The sequence below is a fragment of the Mus musculus genome, chromosome 8, assembly GCF_000001635.26.
Source record: "Mus musculus strain C57BL/6J chromosome 8, GRCm38.p6 C57BL/6J".
NCBI classification, from domain to species: Eukaryota; Metazoa; Chordata; class Mammalia; order Rodentia; family Muridae; genus Mus; species Mus musculus.
In genome coordinates this window covers 107,046,029-107,069,009 of record NC_000074.6, presented here as the reverse complement: position 1 = coordinate 107,069,009, position 22,981 = coordinate 107,046,029, and the positions used below count along the sequence as shown (strand labels likewise).

The window sequence follows — 22,981 nt, the reverse complement described above, 5'->3', positions numbered from 1 at the left end:
GCCCTGACCTGAATCCTGCTTTCTTACCCTCAGTCCCATCATTAAAGGGCTCTTCCCGGGAGATGGGTAAGGCTGATGAATTACAGAGGCCGAATACCCTAGTTAGCATGTGTCATGTCTCCACGGGACTTAAGTGTGTTTATGCAGGGCTCCTTTCTGTCAAACTATGGATGCTGCTTGTAACAAGTGACCTTAAGATGGCGTTGGCAGTGGGACTGACTGGGAATGAGGTGGTCCTGGGCTCTCTGACTTCCCAAGAGTGATCGGGCTTCCCAGGTGCGAAGATGTTGGAGCCAGTGGGATGAATTCTGAGAAATTCTTGGTCTAAACGTGCCAATACAGACTAAGTGGGGCTTTTTGTTTTAATATCTCTCTCTCTCTCTTTGCTATAAAATGGCAACTTTTCAATAATGTACCTACTGAGGAAAATGATAGCCCTTCCCTGTTTTTTTTTTTTTTCGTTGTTGTTTTTTTTGTTTGTTTGGCTTGGCTTGGTTTTTTTGAGACAGGGTTTGTGTAGCTCTTGATGTCTTAGAACTTGCCATGTAGACCAGGCTGGCCTTGAACTGACAGAAATCTACCTGCCTCTGCTTCCCGAGTGCCAAGATAAAGATATTCGCCACCACTGCCCAGCTCCCTCTGTAAGTTGTTTTTTAAACTTTATCAATTTCTTTTCTGTTGCTGTAAGACAGCTTGACCCAAGCAACTTATGGAAGAAAGAATTTATTTGGGCTTGTGGTTCTAGAGGGTAGGGAATCCATTATGGTAGGAAGGTGTTGCAGCAAGAAGCAGACCTGGCAGCTGGAGCAGAAGCTCAGTGTCCAGGGTGGGAGAGATGGCTCAGGGGTTAAGAGCACTGGCTGCTCTTCCAGAGGTCCTGAGTTCAAATCCCAGCAACCACACGGTGGCTCACAACCACCTGTATATGGGGATCTGATGCCCTCTTCTGGTGCTGTCTGAAGACAGAGACAGTGTACTCATATACATAAAATAAATATTTAAAGAAAAAAAAAGAAGCTCAATGCTCATATCTTGAACCACAAGTACAGCAGAGAGGGAGCAGGGCATAGTAGCCCACATCTTTAATCCCAGCACGTGGGAGGCAGAGGCAGAGGCAGAGGCCAGCCTGATCTACAGAGTGAGTTCCAGGATAGAGTGAATTCCAGTATCAAAAAAGTCAATTAACTAAAATTCACAGAGAAACTAGGAGAGGCCCATCCCTTGTGACATACTTCCTCCAGCAAGGCTATACTTTCTAAACCTATCCAAACAGTACCACCAACTAAGCAGTACCACCAACTAAGCAGTACCACCAACTAAACAGTACCACCAACTAAACAGTACCACCAACTAAACAAACAGTACCACCAACTAAACAGTACCACCAACTAAACAGTACCACCAACTAAGCAGTACCACCAACTAAGCAGTCCCACCAACTAAACAAACAGTACCACCAACTAAACAGTACCACCAACTAAACAGTACCACCAACTAAGCAGTACCACCAACTAAACAAACAGTACCACCAACTAAGCAGTACCACCAACTAAGCAGTACCACCAACTAAGCAGTACCACCAACTAAACAGTACCACCAACTAAACAGTACCACCAACTAAACAAACAGTACCACCAACTAAACAGTACCACCAACTAAACAGTACCACCAACTAAGCAGTACCACCAACTAAACAAACAGTACCACCAACTAAGCAGTACCACCAACTAAGCAGTACCACCAACTAAACAGTACCACCAACTAAACAGTACCACCAACTAAGCAGTACCACCAACTAAACAAACAGTACCACCAACTAAGCAGTACCACCAACTAAGCAGTACCACCAACTAAACAGTACCACCAACTAAACAAACAGTACCACCAACTAAACAGTACCACCAACTAAGCAGTACCACCAACTAAGCAGTACCACCAACTAAACAGTACCACCAACTAAACAAACAGTACCACCAACTAAACAGTACCACCAACTAAGCAAACAGTACCACCAACTGGAGACCAAGCATCAAGTACCTGAGACTGCCAGCAGCATTTATTACCCAGACCGTCATAGACTTCCTGAAATAAAAATGTTAGCCTCTTGGGCTAATGCTGACCCGGCTTGGGTCTACACTGTGAAATCCTATTTTACCTGCTACACACTCACACACAGTTACAGGAGTTAGAGTTTGTAAACCAACAACTTGAGAAACCGTCTTAGAACGTGAGGACTCCAGCTTCGCCAACTATTCCCATGGGACCAGGAATATATAATGGTTTTATAGAGGATTTTGGATAGTTTTTCCCTCTCTGTGGGTGCCAAAGAAGTCACGAGTAGAAGAAGAGATGGAAGGTCTCAGGGTTTGGAGAAACTCCAGAGCTTTCCAATCAGGCAGGAGAGAGTCAGAGGAGGGGTGGACCACCTTGTTCACCCTTAGCTTGGGTTTCTACCGCTGTGATAAACACCATGACCAAAAGCTCCTTGGGGAGGAAAGGGTTTAATTTGGCTTCGGCTTCCACATCACAGCTCATCAATGAAGGAAGCCAGGACACGAACTCAATGCAGGACGTGGACCTGCAGGAAGGAGCTGATGCAGAGGATGTGGAGCACTGCTGCTGTTTATGAGCCCTTTCTCCAGTTCTTGCTCTGTCTTCTTATAGAGACCAGGACCAGCAGCCTGTGAGTGGCCCCACCCACAGCGCAGTGGGTGGACCAGCAGCCTGTGAGTGGCCCCACCCACAGCGCAGTGGGCCCTCCCCCATCAATCACTAACCCCATCAATTCCCTACGGGCTTGCCTGGAGCCTGATTTTATGGAGGCGTTTTCTCAAATGAGGCTCCCTCATCTCAGATGAGTATAGCTTGTATCAAGTTGACATAAAAGCAGCCGGCACTACTTCTTCGTACACTAAAATGTTTATGTAGCTGGGTGTGGTGGGCAATGTCTTTGATCTCAGCACCCAGAGGCAGGCAGATTTCTGAGTTCAAGACCAGCCTGGAGAGAGGCTCAGTGGTTAAGAGCACTGGCTGCTCTTCTGGAGGTCCTGGGTGCTGGGAATTGAACCCACATGGCGCCTCACAACCCTCTATAACTGTAGTCCCATGGGGTTCGATGCCCTCTTCTGGCATGCAGGTGTACACATAGACAAAGCACCAGTATACATGAAAGAAATATTTAAAGAACAGTGTGGTTACATAGGAGACCCTGCACTGCACCAACGGAGGGGGGGGGGGGCATTGTGGTGCATGGCACCTGTATTACAGAAGATCTACAATGGCTCTGAAACTGGTCCTAAGTGTGGCGTGTGGGGTTAATGATTAGCTGGCTGCTTGGCTGACTTCCTTTCCACGGGATTGTGAGCAGCTCACCTGCAGAAGAACCCACAGAAGGCAGCATGTTCCCTTTGCTCCTCGTGGCTGAGCTGGTAGTTCTGAGCCTCGTGACTTCTGTTAAGAGCCAGGAGACAGATCCCCTACACGGCTCCAAGGACCAGCCACTCTTCCGTGGAGCTGATCGGAATGACTTTGCCATCGTGGTCTCTCCAGGAGCCATCGAATGTTTCTGGCAATTTGCTGACCAGATGGGATACCTCTACTTCAGCTACGAGGTGCGTGGAGGCCTCTGGCCATACCTTTTATAAAGTGAGCCAGGCTTTTGATGAAGCCAAGGTCTGGTTCTCTATGAGGCTGTGGCTGCCACTTGTGAATCAAGTGGACCTTCAGTTAGAGAGCAACTCTGGGTGAGACTTGGATGAACAGCCAGCAACGGGAGCTAAAGCATATGGCTTGGTCTAGAACTGGAAGCTACAGAAGTGTGTTCCAATCCAATGGACAAGAGAGGCAACCTTTAGCTTTCCTCGGATATGAGGAAAGACAACACGTGCTAAAATAGTCACATAATTGTGGGGCACACACCTTTAATCCCAGAACTCAGGAAGCAGAGGCAGGGGGATCTCTAAATTCAAGGTCAGCTTGGTCTACAGAGTGAGTTCCAGGACAGTCAGGGCTACACAGAGAAACTTGTCAATAAAGAAGAAACGAGCCTGGCAGTGGTGGCACACACCTTTAGTCCCAGCCCTTGGGAGGCAGAGGCAGGCAGATTTCTGAGTTCGAGGCCAGTCTGGTCTACAAAGTGAGTTCCAGGACAGCCAGGGCTATACAGAAAAACCCTGTCTTGAAAGAAAAAAAAAAAAAAAAGAAAAAAAAAACAGAAAAAAAGAAAAAGAAAGAAGAAACAAGAGAGAGACAGAAAAGGGTCCCATAATAGATTTTAAGTGAAATCACTTGAGTTCATGGGGTGAGATAAGGTCAGACCTCCTGCATGTGCTAATCCTAACAACCTGTAGAATAACCGGCTCAAAGCTTTGTCTATGCACCCAGACAATTCTGTTCCTCTTTGGAAGGTGCCTATCCCTTGGGCAAGTACACCCAAAGGGGCTTAGGCCACCAAGGACCTTAATATTAAAGTTAGAGGTAACTTTGGTTTTTTTGTTGGTTTTTTGTTTTTAGGTTGTGGGGGCTCTTGGGGAGACAGGATCTCATGTAGCCCAGGCACTGGCCTCAAACAAGATACAGCATCAGTCCTTGCTGGTTTGTTTTGTTTGTTTGTTTGTTTGTTCTTTCTGTAGACCAGGCTGGTCTCAAACTCAGAAATCCTCCTGCCTCTGCCTCCCAAGGGCTGGAATTATGGGATTAAAGGCGTGCGCTACCACTGCCTGGCACCTTGCTGGTTTTTGAGTGATGTAGTAAGGATCTCTCTCTCTCTCTCTCTCTCTCTCTCTCTCTCTCTTTTACCGGTGATGGCAGGTTCAGCGCATTCTCGGGATGTCACATGACCGCCACATTGTTGCCACGGCACATACCCCGCAGGGTTTCCTTATTGACACTTCCCAGGATGTAAGGGGCCAGATTAACTTTGCTACACAAGAAACAGGTATGTATTCATCTCCAAAGCTACAATAATAGTCAAACATTTCTATGAAATTGAGAAATAAGGGCTGGGCAGTGGTGGCACATACCTTTAATCCCAGCACTCGGGAGGGAGTGGCAGGCATATCTTGGTCAGTTCAAGGCCAGCCTGGTCTACAGAGTGCTTCCAGGACAGACAGGACTCTTAAACAGAGAATGTAAGACAGGATGGGGCACTAAAGACCTGGTAATGAGATCTAGGAATTCCCACAGGCTTCTATCAGCTTTGTCTAAAAAATGAGCAGAATCGCTTCAGTTCTATACAAGTGTATCTCAACTTCGGAGTCTTCTATGAGGGGCCCGAGGTGGATCACAAGCAGAGTCAAAGGAAGCAACTGAACGACACTCTGGATGCGATTAAGGTAATGGGATGGGCATTCTTGGGGGTGTGGCCTGAACAAGGGAGGACTCATAATAAAAACCAAATGGGCAAAAAGAGCTGAACCCTTCAGCTCATTATGCGGCACGGCGCTCCTCTGGTACCAAGGCTTGGGCAAACAGTGGCTAACAGACCTGTCTAGTCCACTGCCTGTTTGTAATACTCATTCACAAACTTGTGCAGCTACCCTAGTACTTACAGCAGAACAATCTCCCGTCCCTGCGAGAAACTCTACACGGTCCTCACTGCCCCATCCCCTCTAGAATCTCCTAACCCTAGAAGCGCTGTTGCACTGTTCCTGTAGGTTTTCTGTAAACAGAAGCAGGCAAGTGGATTTTTATGGTCCCTTCTTTCACAAAGCACGGCTTTCGTTTGTTTGAGATAAGGTCTTACTATGTAGTCTTGGCTGACCTGAATTGAATTCATTTTGTAGACCAGGCTGGCCTTGAACTCACAGAGATCCACTTTCCTCTTGAGTGCTAAGATTAAAGGCATTCACCACCATGCCCAGTCTGATTCTTTTTTTTTTTTTTTTTTTTTTGAGACAGTTTCTCTGTGTAGCTATGGCTGTCCTGGAGCTCTGTAGACCAGGTTGGCCTCAAACTTAGCTCCCTGAATGCTGGAATTAAAAGTATGCACCACCACCGCCTGGAATTATTATTATTATTATTATTATTATTATTATTATTATAAATAACAGGGTCTCACACTCTGTAGCTCAGACTGGCCTTCAATTTGCAGCAATCCACCTGCCTCACCTTGAGTGCTAAGATTATAGACCCAAGCTGTCACACCTAATTTACATATAGTATGCTTGGCTAGTCCTTGGCCCCTTTCTTAGCTCTGAACATCCTGCTGTGTAAGTACAGCTTTGTTCCTGACTATCCACTCACCAGCTGACTACATGTGAGTTTCTACCTTTTGGCTCTCACAGTGCTGGTGATAATGTGTGCAAACAAGCTTTTGTGTTTTCTTTTCATGTAGCTACAAGTGGACTTTCTGGGCATGATTTAAACTGCTTAGTTTTGTATGAACTACCCGACAACTATGAAGATTCTGATTTCTTTCTTTCTCTTTCTTTCTTTCTTTCTTTCTTTCTTTCTTTCTTTCTTTCTTTCTTTCTTTCTCTCTCTCTCTCTCTCTCTCTCTCTCTCTCTCTCTCTCTCTCTCTTTCTTTCTTTCTTTCTTTCTTTCGAGACAGGGTTTCTCTGTGTAGCCCTGGCTGTCCTGGAACTCACTCTGTAGACCAGGCTGGCCTCGAACTCAGAAATCTGCCTGCCCCTGCCTCCCGAGTGCTGGGATTAAAGGCGTGCGCCACCACGCCCAGCAAGATTCTGATTTCTATCCATCCTAAAGTATTGGTGATAGCTGTCCTGGTGGTCTCATAAACCTAACAGTCTGCAGGGACAAGGTATTGGTTAGGAAGGTGACGGCATGTGGAACACGCATCTCAATTGATAGTGGCTTATACAAGTAACCTCAACAGAGTAGATCAGGATTCAAAGTCACCCTTAGCTACACACTGAGTTTGAGGCCAGCTTGGGCTATGTGAGAAGTAGCCCAAGTGCTTACCTTGAATGTTCAAGGCTGCTGAGTTTAGGATGTGGGGAGTTTTGTGGGTACTAGGCAATCCTCCTTACCACTGGGTACATCCCAAGCCCTAACTATGCCTCCTAACTTTAAAACTACTCCACCAATTTTTCTCAAACAAAGTCAAAGTACCATGTATTACCAACTGCTGTAGCACTGTTTCTCAGACTCCTGAGTCACAGGTCACTTAGATCAGGGCAGGTAAGACCCAACAGCAGCCAGAGTGGCTTTCCTTCTTCCCACAGGACAGCACACAAAGGGTGGAGAACCAAGTTTTCCACATGTGGCGCTTCTACAACTATGCCAGGATGAGAAAAGTGGCTGACTTCTTCCTCCTGCAGTCTAACTACACCTATGTGAACTGGTGGTCCACAGCTCAGAGCCTTGCTATTGTTCTTTCCGGGGCCCTCCAGCTCTATTTCTTGAAAAGACTTTTTACTGCTTCAACTACTGACACAAAGAAGCCAAGATGCTAACATATAGCCTATTTGTCAAAGCTTTGATCAAATGGGCTTTGGAAAGTTATTGGGGGGGGGGTCAACTTATGTCCCCTTTCTCTTGTGTCCACCAATAAAGGCAAATGTTTAACAAAAAGTGAGTTCTGCTGCTGATCATTCTAAAATACGAATTAAGTGCTAAAAGCTAAAAGTACTGTTTATCTGAGGCAGGGTTTCAATATGTAGCCTTGGCTACTAGAACTTGCCGGGTAGACCCAACTCACCCCAAACTAAAGAGATTCTGCATCCCCACTGCTGGCAAGGTGTGTAACCCCATCCGCAGCCTAGAAACATCTTTATCCAGCTGTCCCTCAGCCTTCACTGACGCACGCCTTTAATCCCAGCAGAGGCAGGCGGATTTCTGAGTTCGAGGCCAGCCTGGTCTACAGAGTGAGTTCCAGGACAGCCAGGGCTACACAGAGAAACCCTGGAAGTGGGTTCAAGGATGAAGCTCCCTTCAGTAAGAGCACCTGCTTTGTATGCAGTTTGGGCCTCGATCCCTGGCACCACAGAAATCAGGGTGGTGGCTCTCAAATCTGAACTCTAGCACTGCAGAGGAAGCACTAAGATCAGCCTTAGGCAGTTCAAGACCATATCTCAAAGTACGTTAAAAGCTCTGAAAGAGTTGATACGGAGACAACTTTTTGGAGTTTAAAAAATTTTAATCCATTGTAGAGGACTACAAAGGTCAGCAATGTCCCCACCTTCAACCTTGTCCCAGGGATTGAACACAGCATCAGGCTTGGTGGCACATGGCTGATCCACCCTACCAGGCTGTCCACTGAGCTATCTTCTTGGCCTGTAGTGCCCTTCAACGGTTGGAAATATTTTACTTTATTTAAAAGATGTTACCATTGGAAACTGGTGTGGCGACAGACCTATAATACCATTACCTGAGAGGCTAAGACAGCCTGGGTCCCATAGCATTTCAGACCAACTTAGATATAATGTGACAAATGTCTCAAAAAATAAAAATGCCCCCTAAAACTGACATAACCTGATCATATCTTAAGAAACTGTTCTGCCGGGTGTGGTGGTGCATGCCTTTAATCCCAGCACTCGGGAGGCAGAGGCAGGTGGATTTCTGAGTTCGAGGCCAGCCTGGTCTACAAAGTGAGTTCCAGGACTGCCAGGGCTATACAGAGAAACCCTGTCTCAAAAAAAAAGAAAAAGAAATTGTTCTGAAGTTAGGCATGGTGGGGCACATTTTTTAAGGCCAGTATTTTGGAGGCAAACAGATCTCTGAGTTTGAGGCCAGCCTGGTCTACAGAATGAGTTCCAGGACAGTCAGGGCTACAGAGAAACCCTGTCTCAAAAGAACAAACAAAAACAAAACAAACAAAAAAAACAAACAAAAACAAAAAAAAAAGGGAGGTGGGGGAATTGAGCCTGGTATGGTAGTATACCCATTTAATCTCAGCACTTCAGAATCAATGGATCCTTGAGTTTGAGGCCAGCCTGGGTACATTCTAAGCAGAGATACATAGTCAGAACTTGTTTCAATTAAAAAAAAAAAAAAGTAACAAAATCATTTTAACACAGACAGGGAAGATGGCTCAGCAGTTCAGAAAGAACATTCTCTTTTAGAGGACTGAAGTTTGGTTCCCAACACCAACAATGGCCAGCTCACAACTGTCCTTACCTCAGGCTCCAAGGAATCCCAAGTGTTTTCTGCCCTCTGAGGATACCGCTACCCAAGCAGGATATACTCACACAGACACGCACGAACAATTTCCTGTTTTGAGACAGGATAACTCTATCCCATGCAGGATGCTTTACAACTGCTATTTTTTATTTATTTATTATATGTAAGTAAGTACACTGTAGCTGTCTTCAGACACTCCAGAAGAGGGAGTCAGATCTTGTTACGGATGGTTGTGAGCCACCATGTGGTTGCTGGGGTTTGAACTCCGGACCTTTGGAAGAGCAGTCGGGTGCTCTTACCCACTGAGCCATCTCACCAGCCCCTACAACTGCTATTTTTAATTCTGAATATCACTGTTACACTGATGACTGGAGGTGTTTTTTCAGTTTTGTGGGTTTTGGGTTTAAGACTGGCCAGGATCTCCTTATGTAGACCAGGCTGGCCTTGAACCTATAGAGCTCCATCTGCCTTTGCCTCACCCTCAAGCCCCCGTGCTGTAACTAAAGATATGCACCACCATACGGCAGGGTCATGGGTTTTTTCTTTTAACAAAGGAAGAAAATGAAGCCTCTCTAAGCAGAGAACTTGTCCACCACCACAGCTGGCAAGGGGCAGAACTGAGGCTTGAATACAGACGCTTCCACGCTATACCCCACTTAACACCAAGAAAAATAGCCAAAATGCACCTATTAAATTTATTAGGATAGCTTAGTGGTTAAGACCACTGCTGTCCCTGCAGAGGACCTGAGTTTAATTTCTGGCACCTATACGGTGGCTCACAACCAGTAACTCTAGTTCCAGGTCTGAAATCACCTTGACTTCCTTAGGCACCAGGCACATAAGCAGTGCACATACGTACATGCCAACAAAACACTCACACATATGAAATAACAAATATAAAACCATTAAAATTTATTAAATTCCATATGTAAAACCAGAGGCTCATATGGCCGTTTCTACCTTTAACATTAACACACAATAGAAAGTCCACTGTGCTATCATGAGCCTGGAAAACAGTGTTATCACAGATAACAGTAAGATGGCTCCTGTCCTCAGTGAAGTAACTTAGAAACCATCACTCAGAGCAAGTCTTCTGATCCAAACAAAGACGACGCAGACACAAAACAGAAACACTCTATTTACTCACACAAAACACTCTCAGGTTCTGGTTTGTCTGTTTTAGATTTTTGAGACAAGGCTCACTATGTAGCCCAGGCTAGCCTTGAACTCTCCAAGTAGCCTGAGCTGGCCTTATACTTGTGATCCACCTGCTTTTGACTCTAGAGGGCCAGAGACCCTGTTTTCACGCCATTTCTGTTGATAAGAACCCAAGTTGCGTATCTCAGTGTTGTCCAGATTTAATCTGATGGCCGCACACAGGAAACAAAGCTAAGTCCTCTCACACAGCAAAATGTTCTTGGAATGACCGTCCTAAGTCAGTGTCTCTTCATGGCGTACGTACTCCCCAATGTCTGCTTGGTGGAACACCACAATTGCCATGGGGTCCACTTTTCGGCAGTCTTGGGTAGACTTTGCTGCCACCCCAAAACCCTGGAATTGAAAGAACAGACATTCATTTATAAGGAAACAAAACAAAACAAAAACTATATTGAAACAGCTGTATCTTTGAGAACTGTGAAAGGAGCCAAGAAGTCAGTCTCCGAGCTGCTGACTGAAACTTCATCCTTTCCAGTGGGTACCTGGCATTTGCCGTGATGGATGGCTACCGTGGCTACTCACCAGAGGAATGTCCGCCATGGAATAGACAACCACTCCCTGGTACTGAGATGTGTTCTCAGTAATTCGACCCAGACCGGATTTCAACACATGGTTTCCATACAAGAAGGACTGCTCTGCTCCCGGCTTTACCCACACTTTATACTGAAAGAGAGTTAAAAGCCAAGACACAAGGATGTTGGGCTATATCCCTAAATGCGGATTAGCAGCTGCTTCCGAGTTTAAGGAGAGGTGGGGAACCTTTAAGTTGTTTGGACCCCCCCCCCACTTTTTTGTTTTTGTTTGTTTGTGGGTTTTTTGTTTTTTTTTGAGACAGTGTTTCTCTGTGTAGCCCTGGCTGTCCTCGAACTCAGAAGTCCGCCTGTCTCTGCCTCCCAAGTGCTGGGATACCCCAATTTTTGATCTTTCACCATGGAGTTCCTTCCTCAACCTAACATCGAAATTCAACCTTACATCGAAATGCTCACATAATCAGCAATTTCCTTTTTTTTTCCCCTTGGACCCTAGGATCACCCTCACCACTGGCACTTGTGTCTTCGTCTCTGCTTTCTGAGATCCAGCTGACACGGTGGAGGCCTGTTTTCCTGTAGACAACTAGGCTATGCAGCTCCATGGCCATAACCCTTCCTAAACGTGTCCAAGCAGCAATATCGACAAACAACTTCTTAGGCTGACGCTGTCCAGAAACTCGTTGGAAAGAATCTGTGCTCTGACCTGGCCGCCGTCACCCGGGACTTCATCCCGGATGGCAACCTGGAGACCAGGCCCCCACAACGTACCTTGGCATAGGGGGCCAGGTAATCCAGAGCTGTCACGTGCAAGCGGAACTTGTGGGTCTTGGTAAACTTCCCAAAACACGTCCCCAGCGACACGAGCTTGTCTCCGGAGATGTTGGCGGCCAGCTTCAGCATCATCTCACTACAGGGGCGCGGGAGGAAGGTACCCGGTGACGACCAGGGATGGATGCACGCCTCCAGCCCGCCACGCAGTGGGCAGCACGCCCCACCTCACCTCACATAGTACACTCGGTCGTTGTGCAGCCGGAAACAGTACGTGCCGTCGGGTCTGTCCACTAGGAGTTGAAGGTTCTCTCCGATGCTGAGGGCAACAAGACCAGCGTCTGAGCCGGGACCGTCCCGCCCCGGAGCCGCATCCCCACTCCCCGCACGCCCGTCCCTCATCCGCCTCTCCAGTTCTTACTACTTCGCGATCTTCTCAAACATGACCCGGGTCTCTTCTTCAGTCAAGGGCCTCATCTTGCCGCTTGCTTGGCTCCCGGGAATCCTCGTGCCTGGAGAGCCGGAAGCGGAAGTCACTTTCCCACCCGCCCACTTCCTGGGGTCCACGAACGCGTGTCTCTCTAGCCTAATTCTCCGTGATCTTTGCGCAGCCGCCGCCTACCGTGGCGGACTTCCGGGGACCGAAAGCCGGCTAGATGAGAAACCATAGAGACGGGAAATGTTTCCCCCAATCGTTTCCGTTTCCCAGGAGCGAAACCGGCTCTGAAGAGGAAGTGACGGTACCGTGCTTGAGAGATGGCGGCCGCTCTCCCTCTCCAGCCCTCCACGACCGCTTCGGCCACGACGACAGCCACGGCCGTCGCGCTGGGGGAGGTGGAAGATGAGGGCCTCCTGGCGTCGCTATTCCGGGACCGCTTCCCCGAAGCTCAGTGGCGTGAGAAGCCCGACGTGGGCCGCTACCTCCGGGAGCTGAGCGGCTCCGGGCTGGACCGGCTGCGGCGCGAACCCGAGCGCTTGGCGGAAGAGCGGGCCCAGCGGCTGCAGCAGACGCGCGACCTGGCTTTCGCCAACTACAAGACGTTCATTCGCGGGGCCGAGTGCACCGAGCGCATCCACCGGCTCTTCGGCGACGTGGAGGCGTCCCTCGGGCGCCTGCTCGACCGTCTGCCCCGCTTCCAGCAGAGCTGCAGGTGCGGCTGGCCTGATGGGGACGGGCGCGTCATTGTATCTGCCAGGACGCTATCGTCATGACCCAAGCGTAGTGTACAGGGCTCTCTCCTGATTGCCTTGTTAATCCACTTAAACTTCACAGCAGCCATCTAGGTAGGTAGCGTCATTATTTTACAGACGAGGAAGTCGAAGTGAAGTGACTTGTCCAAGAACACAGCTAGTAAGTTTCCAAGAATTGGAAGCTAGGAGTCCACTACTCCCTCATAGGCTGTTGTTTAAATAATAAACATTCAGCCAGTCTTATTGACACTTGTGATCCCAGTATTCGAGTCACAGAGTCATCATCCTAGTCTGAGTATTGAATTCATGGACAGCCTGAGCTACATGAGACATTCAAACAAACTAAAAAATGTATGCATCCGGGCGGTGGTGGCGCACGCCTTTAATCCCAGCACTTGGGAGGCAGAGGCAGGCGGGTTTCTGAGTTCAAGGCCAGCCTGGTCTACAGAGTGAGTTCCAGGACAGCCAGAGCTATGCAGAGAAACCTTGTCTCGAAAAACCAAAAATAAATAAATAAATAAAATTATGCAAGGCAGTTCATTGAGCCTGACATAGTTAACCCTATATAAATGTGGGCTGGAGGTGCTCAGCTTCAAAATGTCCATCGATAGGAAGCTGACAGATCCTATTTGTCATTGTAGGTTGTCAAAAAGCATTTCCTTTTTAAGCTATGTTACATTTCTAGGCCCTCGATCTAATACACTTAGTTCTGCTATCCAGCAGGTCAATTTTTCTTTGGAAGCTTGGATATTAAAAACAGGTTGTGTACCCCATATGTCTGAAAAGAGATTCAGGACTGCATAAAGCGAGTTTCTGGAATTACTATAGAAAAGTGGAGAAAGTTTAAGTGGGAGCGCGAAAGATACATAGCAGCACATAACATGAAGACCTGAAGAATCTTAGGGCAAAAGTGTGGCTTATAGAGTGGTTAGTGCTCTATTAGAAAAATATTAGTAGCTACTTTAAAATGTGTATCTCACCTGCATGTATGTCTGTGCACCATATGTGCCCAAAGGAGGTTAGAAGAGGGTGTCAGATATCCTGGGACTAGAATTATAGGTGGTTGTGAGCCACTAGGTATATGTGTTGGGACCTAAGCTGGGGTCCCCTGCAAGAGCAGTGATCACAGAGCCACTTCTCCAGCCTTAAGTCCAGCTAGTAAGGGATTTGTAGACGCTTTCCATACATTTACTTTATGTAAGGTCTTACATACATGCCATCTTGCCTGTCTCTAACATTCACACCAATGAAAAGACAGGTCCAGAGAAGCCAAGTACCTTGCCGTAACATAGACCTCCTTCGTGAGACCTAGAGCAGTTCAGTCCCAAATGTTGACAGTCTGGGCAGCCAATATAAATCTACAAGCCATTTTTAAAATGACATGGAGGGAGGGGTACCACCATGTTGATGTGGAAGTCAGAGGACAGCTTGTAGGGTGGGTTCTCTCTCCAGTGAGGGGATCACACTTAGGTCAGCAGGCTTGTTGGCAGGCACTAGGCACTGTACCCACTGAGCCATTGTGACGACTCCATGCAAGCAATCAATTAATGAAAAGTTTCTTAAATCTTGAGTTAAAAGTTCTTTCAAGTGTAATAGAAATTGTAGATTTGGTGTGAGGATTTTGTTTGAGATAGGGTTGCACTATGTATCTATCCCTAGCTGGTCTGCCTCAACTTCTGGAGGGCTGGGATCATGGGTGTGCCCCACCAGAGCCAGCCTTGTGGGAAGATTTTTTTTTTTTTCCCGAGACAGGGTTTCTGTGTGTAGCTCTGGCTGTCCTGGAACTCACTCTGTAGACCAGGCTGGCCTCGAAATCAGAAATCCTCCTGCCTCTGCCTCCCAAGTGCTGGGATTAAAGGCGTGTGCTACGACCGCCCAGCGGGAAGATTTTAAATAAACTAGGTAAACCATCTAGCCCGTGTCTAGTAAGTGCTTGGTAACAAACTGCTGTGTAGGATAATAAGGAAATACACTTTCCTGATCGGCTCTAGGAACTTTGTGAAGGAAGCTGAGGAGATCAGCTCCAGCCGCCGCATGAACACGCTGACTCTAAACCGGCACACAGAAATCCTGGAGATTTTAGAGATACCCCAGCTTATGGACACGTGTGTCCGAAACAGCTATCATGAAGAGGCGCTGGAGCTTGCCGCCTATGTACGGCGACTGGAAAGGAAGTACTCCTCCATCCCCGTTATCCAGGTAGCCACCTTGCCCAGGGGCCTCAAGCTGATGATCTGATAGTTAATTCTGTGATTGTGACTACACTTACACGTAGAAACCTTTGCATAGTTCATATCTTTCTGCCAGCCAGGTAAGCTGAACAGAAGATATTGGTACACTCATTCAAAGATCCTATTCCTCATGTGCCAGATACTGACTTAGGTACTAGGAATACCTTGTGAAGAATATATTCAAGGTCATGATTCTCATTAAAGCTATTCTAAGTGATATGTTGATAAATACAAATGGTAATTGGTAGATAACAATATTTCAGAGATTGGTAAATGTCTGAAGAAATAGCCAGAGAAAGCCAGGCAGGCATGGTGGGGTATGTATGTAAACTCAGCACTTGGAAGGAAGAGACAGAAGGGTCAGGTGTTCAAGGCCATCCTTAGTTGCTTAGTAAGTTTGAGGCAAGCTTGCTGAGTTATATGAGATTCTATCTCAGAAACAAACAAAACAGAACCAGGGACTAGGGTAGAGAGCTGGCAAGGGTTACTAGAGTGCTGAGGCACTGACATTGTCAGAAAGGTCTTTCCAAGACCTTAGTGATGAGAAAGAACCAGAACTTGAAGGTCTGGAGAGACAGCAAAGCAAGAAGTAGGAGAAACAACACAGGGTAAGGTGGGAAATTGGCGTTTCAAGGGGTCCCAAAGCAGCCTCTGTTATTGGACTGTAGTAGGAAAGTCTGGGGCATCAGGAAGCTGCCGAAGCTGGAGAATCAGCCAGCGCCTGGAGATCATGATGAATTTGTAGTTTGTTGATTGTGATGGGAAACCCTAGGAGGATTTTTGAGCAGGAGAACTAGTTATGTCAGCAGCTCTCTGTAAACCTGCAGGTTTTAGAAATCCACATTACATGTCAGGAAAGCCACAAGAATGTTAGCTTCCAGTGTCCAGGGTTAATAGGATGGGTTCCAAAGTATTTTTCTCAGGGTGTTATGACTCTGTTTATTGTCAGGGCATTGTGAATGAAGTGCGCCAGTCCATGCAGCTGATGCTAAGCCAGCTGATCCAACAACTGAGGACTAACATCCAGCTCCCAGCCTGCCTCCGTGTCATAGGCTATCTTCGGCGCATGGATGTCTTCACTGAGGCTGAGTTGAGGGTGAAATTTCTTCAGGCTCGGGATGCTTGGCTCCGCTCCATCCTGACTGCCATCCCTAATGATGATCCTTACTTCCACATCACAAAAACCATTGAGGCTTGCCGGGTCCATCTCTTTGATATCATCACCCAGTACCGTGCTATTTTCTCAGATGAGGACCCCCTGCTGCCACCTGCCATGGGCGAGTACACTGTGAATGAGGGTGCCATCTTCCATGGATGGGTGCTGCAGAAAATCTCACAGTTCCTGCAGGTGCTAGAGACTGACCTTTACCGGGGTATAGGAGGCCGCTTGGACTCTCTGCTTGGCCAGTGCATGTACTTTGGGCTGTCCTTTAGCCGGGTGGGGGCTGATTTCCGCGGCCAGTTGGCTCCTGTTTTCCAGAGGGTGGCAATCAGCACTTTCCAGAAAGCAGTTGAAGAAGCAGTGGAGAAATTCCAGGATGAAATGACTTCATACACCCTCATCTCGACTGCAGCCATCCTGGGCAGCAGTAACACGCCTGCCACAGTACCAGCCACACAACCAGGCACGCTGCAGCCACCGATGGTGCTCTTAGACTTCCCGCCTCTTGCCTGTTTCCTCAACAACATTTTGGTTGCTTTCAATGATTTACGTCTCTGTTGCCCTGTGGCTCTAGCACAGGATGTGACTGGGACCTTGGAAAATGCCCTTACCAAGGTGAGTAATTTTCTGCTATCTTGGGCTGCCCTTGGTAACAGCCAGTCAAGCTGTTGTACAAAACCAGTCCACATAATCATGGTGCCTGCCTGCCAATGTTGAGAGGTTTACCGTGCTCTTCAAGGTTCTTCTGTAGCGCAACTCTGATGCTAGATCACCCTTTGTTGGGGGATCCTGGAAGAAGCTATGATAGAGTACCTGCGGCAGGCAGTCACTCAGCACACACAGTCCACTGCTTGATACCAAACTCCCAGGGATTCAGCAGCTTAGAACACTTACATGTATCTGTAAAAGTATCTTTTATTTGCCTGATGCAATTGTCCTTTCTTTTTTTTTTGTTTTGTTTTGTTTTGTTTTTTTGAGACAGGGTTTCTCTGTGTAGCCCTGGCTGTCCTAGAGCTCACTTTGTAGACCAGGCTGGCCTTGAACTCAGAAATCCGCCTGCCCCTGCCTCCCGAGTGCTGGGATTAAAGGCGTGCGCCACCACGCCCAGCATGCAATTGTCCTTTCTGAGGCTTACTGTCTACATCTGCTAACCTAGGCCTAGTCCTGGAAGCTTCTAGTAGCTGTATACTCTTACCTAGATCTAGAATATTTTCAGCCTCTGGACTTACTGCTGAATAAGCTTACCCTTTCTAGCTCTTTCTGAACTCTGGCTGGCTGGTCATCTCAGCTGTTCTACTCAAAACTCCTCTTCACATTGACTGATTCAAACTGGCTTCTCTCAGCTTCTAACTGAATTGCTCTGCTTGTCCCCATACTAACTTTGGCAATGTGTTCTAATCTGGCTCCTCGTTCTCTGGCTTGTTCTGTCTTCACCTGTGTCTAACTTGTTCTCGCTTTGAAACCTGTCTGTCTCTAAAACTGCCCTCTTTCACTCTCCCCCCCCCCCCCCCGCCCCCTTCTCCTCTTGGAGCTGCTGCTCTCTCTTAAGTAGCCTTTCTTTGTTCTCGTGAGAGTTGGGCATATCCTGTTCTGTCAAATCTTTCTCTGATTTGTCACTTTGTCTGCCTCTAATCAATTAGACATCACTTCCAAACATGGGTGCTTCCTTCTATAAACTAACTTGACCTTCATTGTTTGCGATTAAAGGTGCGGACTGAGGGCATGTTTGTATTCCAGCCAGAGTAGCCATGTTGCTGGGTTAAAATCCCTTGCATACACACACACACACACACACACACACACACATATATACACACACACATATATGTATGTATGTATACACATACACATACATACACATATATCAATTACTGTCTATGAGCTAGGAATACAGGTGCAGTGTCTGGGTTCTGTGCTCAGGGTCTCACAAGCTGTATTCAAGGTGTCACCTGTTCCCTTAGAGGCTCATTCCAGTTGTCAGGTGCCATTCTGTGCCATTGGAAAATTGCAGAACTGAGGCCCTCAGCTCCTAGAGGCCATCTGCCACAGGCAGCTCACAACATGGCTTTTCTTCCTCAAGGCCAGCAGGAGAGCATCTCTCCTGAATTATTTCATCACACCCCATCTACCAGAACACAAAGCATTGAGTCATAAATCCACCAGTCAAATCACACAATTGTGTCTACTGACCACAGTGCTGAATTTCAACAAGATAGCAATGAAATGCATTGTTTGAAATGAATTTTCTTTTTCCTTTTTCTTTTACCTTTTTTTTGTTTTTCAAGACAGGATTTGTGTGTCTTGGTTGTATCCCCAGTTGTCCTGGAACTTGGACTATAGACCAGGCTGGCCTGGAGCTCACAAAGCTCTGCCTGTCTCTGCCCCTAAGCACTGGGCTTAAAGGAGCCCCTGCCACCCCTGTTGTGAATGAACTTTCTCTATGCTGCAAGTTTGTGCTTGTCCACATAGTCAGCAGCGTAGACTGCCTCTGTGGTTGATTTTGACATTGTCCTGTAGGTAACCAAAACAATTCTGGCATTCCATCGAGCCGAAGAGGCTGTGTTCAGCAGTGGGGAGCATGAGATCTTTGTCCAGTTCTGCACTGCCTTCCTGGAAGACCTTGTTCCTTATTTGAACCGCTGTCTTCAAGTCCTTTTCCCACCAGCTCAGATAGCCCAGACTTTAGGTAAGAAAAAGGAAAGTTGTGTTTTTTTTTTTGTTTTTTTTTTGAGACAGGGTTTCTCTGTGTAGCCCTGGCTGTCCTGGAACTCACTTTGTAGACCAGGCTGGCCTTGAACTCAGAAATCTGCCTGCCTCTGCCTCCCAAGAGCTAGGATAAAAGGAAAGATTTTTTAAAAAATTTGTTTGTTTGTTTGGTTGGTTTTTTGATATGGGATTTCTCTTCAGGGGTTCCTCTGTGAAACTCTGGCTGTCCTGGAACTCTGTAAATCTCCTGAGTGCTGGGATTAAAGGTGTTCTTCACCACAGCCTGGCTTTTATCATTGTTGTTTTCGTTTTGTCTTTTTAAAGATTTTATGTGAGTGCTCTATCTGAATGCACACCTGCGTGTATGTCAGAAGAGGGCGTCAGATCCCATTACAGATGGTTGTGAGCCACGTTGTTGGGGATTGAACTCAGGACCTCTGGAAGAGTACTTAACCACTGAGCCATGTCTGTAGCCCTTGTTTTTGGTTTGACACTAGACAGGATCTCAGTATATAGCACTGGCTACCCTGGAACTAACTTGGTATACCCAACTGGCCTTGAACTCAGAGATCCTCCTGCCTCTGCCTCCCAAATAGCTGGGATCTGTGCCTGGACTCCAGTATTTACTGAGTGTCTCCTGGCTCAGGCTCCATCCACCCTTACAATGGGGCTCCAATATAACTAACTGTCCTTTTGTATTACAGAGATGCCCTTAGCCTGGCACAACTTTAATACCAGCATTTGGGAGGCAGAGGCAGGACGATCTCTGTGAGATAAGAGACCAGCCTGGTCTATAGAGTTCCAGCATAGCCAGGTCTCAAAAAAACAAAAAACCCAAAAAGATGTTCTTGTTGTATTGAAATATGTAATTGTGTTAAATCTTTTCTCTGAGTGTCCCCTCCCCTGCCCCACACCATCCCTGAGATCTCTGCATTGAATTTAATAACTTTTTTTTTCTTTTTCATTTCTTTTTCCCTACCATCTGGGTCAGGCATTTCACCCACCCAGCTCTCTAAGCACGGAAACCTTGGACACGTGAACATCAGCGCCATCCAGGAACCTCTCGCCTTTATTTTGCCTAAGAGAGAAACAGTTTTCTGTTTAGATGAGCAGGAGCTGGGGCCGGACCTCGTGGCCCCAGCTCCAGAGCTCCCTGCGGAGCAGCGGAGCATGGAGCCTGTAACAGAGAAGAGGGAACCAGGGGAGCCGCTGCCTCAGGAGCCCATGGAGGGGGAGCCGCTGCCAGCCGAGCCACCGAGTGAGGGAGGAGCCATAGGCAGTGTCCCCTGCCCGCAGCCTGGGGAGCAGCCCTGAGGGTACGCGCTTCTGCAGCGGGAAGGTGTGTGCAGTTGCTTTGCCCAGGATAGCGCGGGCCCTGTGGTATTTGCAGCTTTAATAAAACCGACAACTGTCGCCACTCGCCTGCTGTTCCCGACGATGGGCGTCCGGAAGTTACACGGGAACTACGCTTCCCGGCGTCTTTGGCGCTAGCGGAAGGAAGGGCCGCGGCGTCTCCCCGCGCCATGTTGCTGCTGGGCAGGCTGCCGCGGCCGGCGTGGGTTCCGGGGAGCCGGGCGCAGAGGTGCAGCTCCTTGGCCGCCTTGGAGGGCCCGGCGCGCACGCGCTCCTACTGGCGGTACCTCAGGCGCCTTGTATGTGGCGCGCCGCAGCCGCCATACGCGCACGTGTGCCAGGTCGGGGACCCGGTGCTGCGCGTCGTGGCGGCCCCGGTGGAACCCGAGCAGCTAGCGGGGCCGGAGCTGCAGCGGCTGGTGGGGCGGATGGTGCAGGTAATGCGACGGCGTGGCTGTGTGGGCCTTAGTGCGCCGCAGCTCGGGGTGCCGCTGCAAGTGTTGGCGCTCGAGTTCCCGGACAAGCTCCTCCGAGCCTTCTCACCGCGCCTGCGCGAACTGCGTCAGATGGAACCCTTCCCACTTCGGGTGCTGGTGAACCCCAGTCTGAGAGTGTTGGACAGCCGCTTGGTCACCTTCCCCGAGGGCTGCGAGAGTGTCGCCGGCTTTCTGGCGTGTGTGCCTCGCTTCCAAGCCGTGCAGATCTCAGGTGCAGGGGACGTGGGCAGCGGGGTGGTCTTGCTCTCTCTGGCTAGAGACAGTGCAGACACAGCGGCACTCGGGAGCCAACTGAACTCCTGAAGAGCAGGTCAGGCCCGCCTAGATGGGTTGCAGGGTGATTCCTTAGATATGGAGCCTGTCTTTCCCCTTTCTCATGAGTAGGTATATAGATTCCCATGTAAGTGTGTCTGTATTGCACACACGATTTTCCCAGTTTATCGTGGTGGGGCTTGTGTAAGAAAGTGGGACCCAGATTTACCCAGACTAGGGCAACAAACCATTCCATGCTTCACATTCACATTGTTTTATGTAATATGGTTATTTGCTACAGTGCCAAGCTGAAATACCTTTCTTTTGGGGGGGGGGGGTCGAGACAGGGTTTCTCTGTATAGCCCTGGCTGTCCTGGAACTCACTTTGTAGACCTCGAACTCAGAAATCCGCCTGCCTCTACCTCCTGAGTGCTGGGATTAAAAGGTGTGTGCCACCATGCCTGGCATGAAATACCTTTGATAAACAGCCCTTGAAAAGAGTTTTGATTTCTTATCCTTGCCCTGTAGTAGTGCTGGGAATCACGCTGAGTAAAAAGTCGGCACTGGACAAAATTGGGGTACCCTTTCTAGGAGGGATAAGAGCTGTTATCCACATTCACTCTTGGATGCTGCCTCTGTAGATAGGATATAAATAGGCATGGCCAGGGCAGGAAACAAAGTAGGGACAGGAGGTTGGGCATGAGTTCAGCAAAGCCTCACCTCATCGAGCCTGTAACTTCCTTTGCAGGACTGGACCCAAAAGGAGAGCCAGTGGTGTGGTCGGCAAGTGGTTGGACAGCTCGAATCATCCAGCATGAGATGGATCACTTGCAGGGCTGCTTGTTCATCGACAAAATGGACAGTGGGACATTTACCAATCTCCACTGGATGGAGGTGAATGACTAACACTCTCCTTGAATTGAGGATCTGGAAATCCAGCATGCAGACTAAGATGGTCACATCTGTGCTTCAGCTTGGAATTGGTTCCAGTCCGACAGTAGACAGTGTGTGCTGGTCTGAGATGAAGATGATAGAAATGCTTGCCCTGAAATCAGATCTGACAGAATACGATTACAGCAGGACTACAAATGTACCATTAAAGGAGTGGCTATTTCCTGACAATTTCCCATGGAGAGGAGTGGGCAGGCAAACATCCTCTGTACAAATGAGACACATTCTAACCCCACAGCCTACAATTGATTGATAAGGTAATCCAGATATCCAAAAGATTTGTTTTTTGAAACAGGGTTTCTCTGTGTAGCCTTGGCTGTCGTGGAACTCACTCTGTAGACAAGCTGGCCTCAAACTTAAGAGATATACCTGCCTCTGTACTCCTGAGCTTTGGGACTGAAGGTGTATCACACTACTGCTGGACTTGAAAGTTGTCTTAAAATGCAGTCTTAAAAGTCTGAGTGTGGTGGCACACCTTTAATTCCAGCACTCTGTTGGCAATCGTAGGCTAATGTTTAAGGCCATCAAAGGAACATAGTAAGATTCTCTTAAAAGAAAAAAAAAGCTCAAGTCTGGGGTGATAGCTAGGCAGTTAGGTTAAAGAGTGCTTGCTTTTTTTGCACAACACTAGAGTTCAGTTCTGAGCATTTACATCAATCAACTCACTACATCTATACCTCCAGCTCCAGGGAATTAAGTGCCGCCTCCTGGCCTCTGCAGGTATTGTTTTGTGTATAAACTTACACAGAAACATAATTGAAATAAAATCTAAAGAACAAAGCTTCTACTGGTAGCCACTTTGAATCAGAGCAAAGCAGACAGTGAAAGGCCGACATAATCTTGGCTATAGATACAGTTCTTTCCTTTGCAACTTACAGCTGGAGCATATGTAGCTCTGGGAGAACAGTACTTAAAGTGGAGGGACCTGGGTTTGATTCCTAACATCAAGAAGTAAAATACAGAATAATACCAGCTATTGGAGGACTGTGAGGTCTGTGTCACACAGCATTTCCAGAGCTACCTTATCTGGGGACCTTCTA

The 22,981-nt window shown here is 47.8% G+C and overlaps 4 protein-coding genes across 6 annotated transcripts; 3 read left to right on the top strand and 1 right to left on the bottom strand.

Annotated features, from left to right (window-relative positions):
• The first annotated feature begins 3,365 nt into the window (after nt 1-3,365).
• Tmed6 (transmembrane p24 trafficking protein 6) lies at nt 3,366-7,526 on the top strand. The gene is made up of 4 exons (NM_025458.2): nt 3,366-3,611; nt 4,810-4,936; nt 5,185-5,333; nt 7,186-7,526. Exons 1-4 carry the CDS (start codon nt 3,399-3,401, stop codon nt 7,414-7,416), a joined length of 720 nt encoding a protein of 239 aa, NP_079734.1. The 5' UTR covers nt 3,366-3,398; the 3' UTR covers nt 7,417-7,526.
• Nucleotides 7,527-8,078: 552 nt separating this feature from the next.
• Nucleotides 8,079-12,133, bottom strand: Nip7 (NIP7, nucleolar pre-rRNA processing protein). Of its 3 annotated transcripts, NM_025391.2 has the most exons (5): nt 12,020-12,133; nt 11,831-11,917; nt 11,599-11,737; nt 10,823-10,963; nt 8,079-10,633 (listed from the first exon to the last, which is right to left on the bottom strand). In NM_025391.2, exons 1-5 carry the CDS (start codon nt 12,073-12,075, stop codon nt 10,514-10,516), a joined length of 543 nt encoding a protein of 180 aa, NP_079667.2. In that variant the 5' UTR covers nt 12,076-12,133; the 3' UTR covers nt 8,079-10,513. The 3 variants fall into 3 exon arrangements, 2 of the variants coding, with proteins under 2 accessions (NP_079667.2, NP_001157944.1); NR_028367.1 differs by having other exon boundaries at nt 11,599-11,917; NM_001164472.1 differs by lacking the exon at nt 10,823-10,963.
• A 139-nt stretch (nt 12,134-12,272) lies between these two features.
• Nucleotides 12,273-20,301, top strand: Cog8 (component of oligomeric golgi complex 8). The gene is made up of 5 exons (NM_139229.4): nt 12,273-12,749; nt 14,781-14,988; nt 15,970-16,797; nt 18,700-18,868; nt 19,880-20,301. Exons 1-5 carry the CDS (start codon nt 12,355-12,357, stop codon nt 20,200-20,202), a joined length of 1,923 nt encoding a protein of 640 aa, NP_631975.3. The 5' UTR covers nt 12,273-12,354; the 3' UTR covers nt 20,203-20,301.
• A 94-nt stretch (nt 20,302-20,395) lies between these two features.
• Nucleotides 20,396-22,721, top strand: Pdf (peptide deformylase (mitochondrial)). The gene is made up of 2 exons (NM_026513.2): nt 20,396-20,949; nt 21,739-22,721. The coding sequence occupies exons 1-2, from the start codon at nt 20,412-20,414 to the stop codon at nt 21,894-21,896; spliced, it is 696 nt and encodes a 231-aa protein (NP_080789.2). The 5' UTR covers nt 20,396-20,411; the 3' UTR covers nt 21,897-22,721.
• The last annotated feature ends 260 nt before the right edge of the window (nt 22,722-22,981 follow it).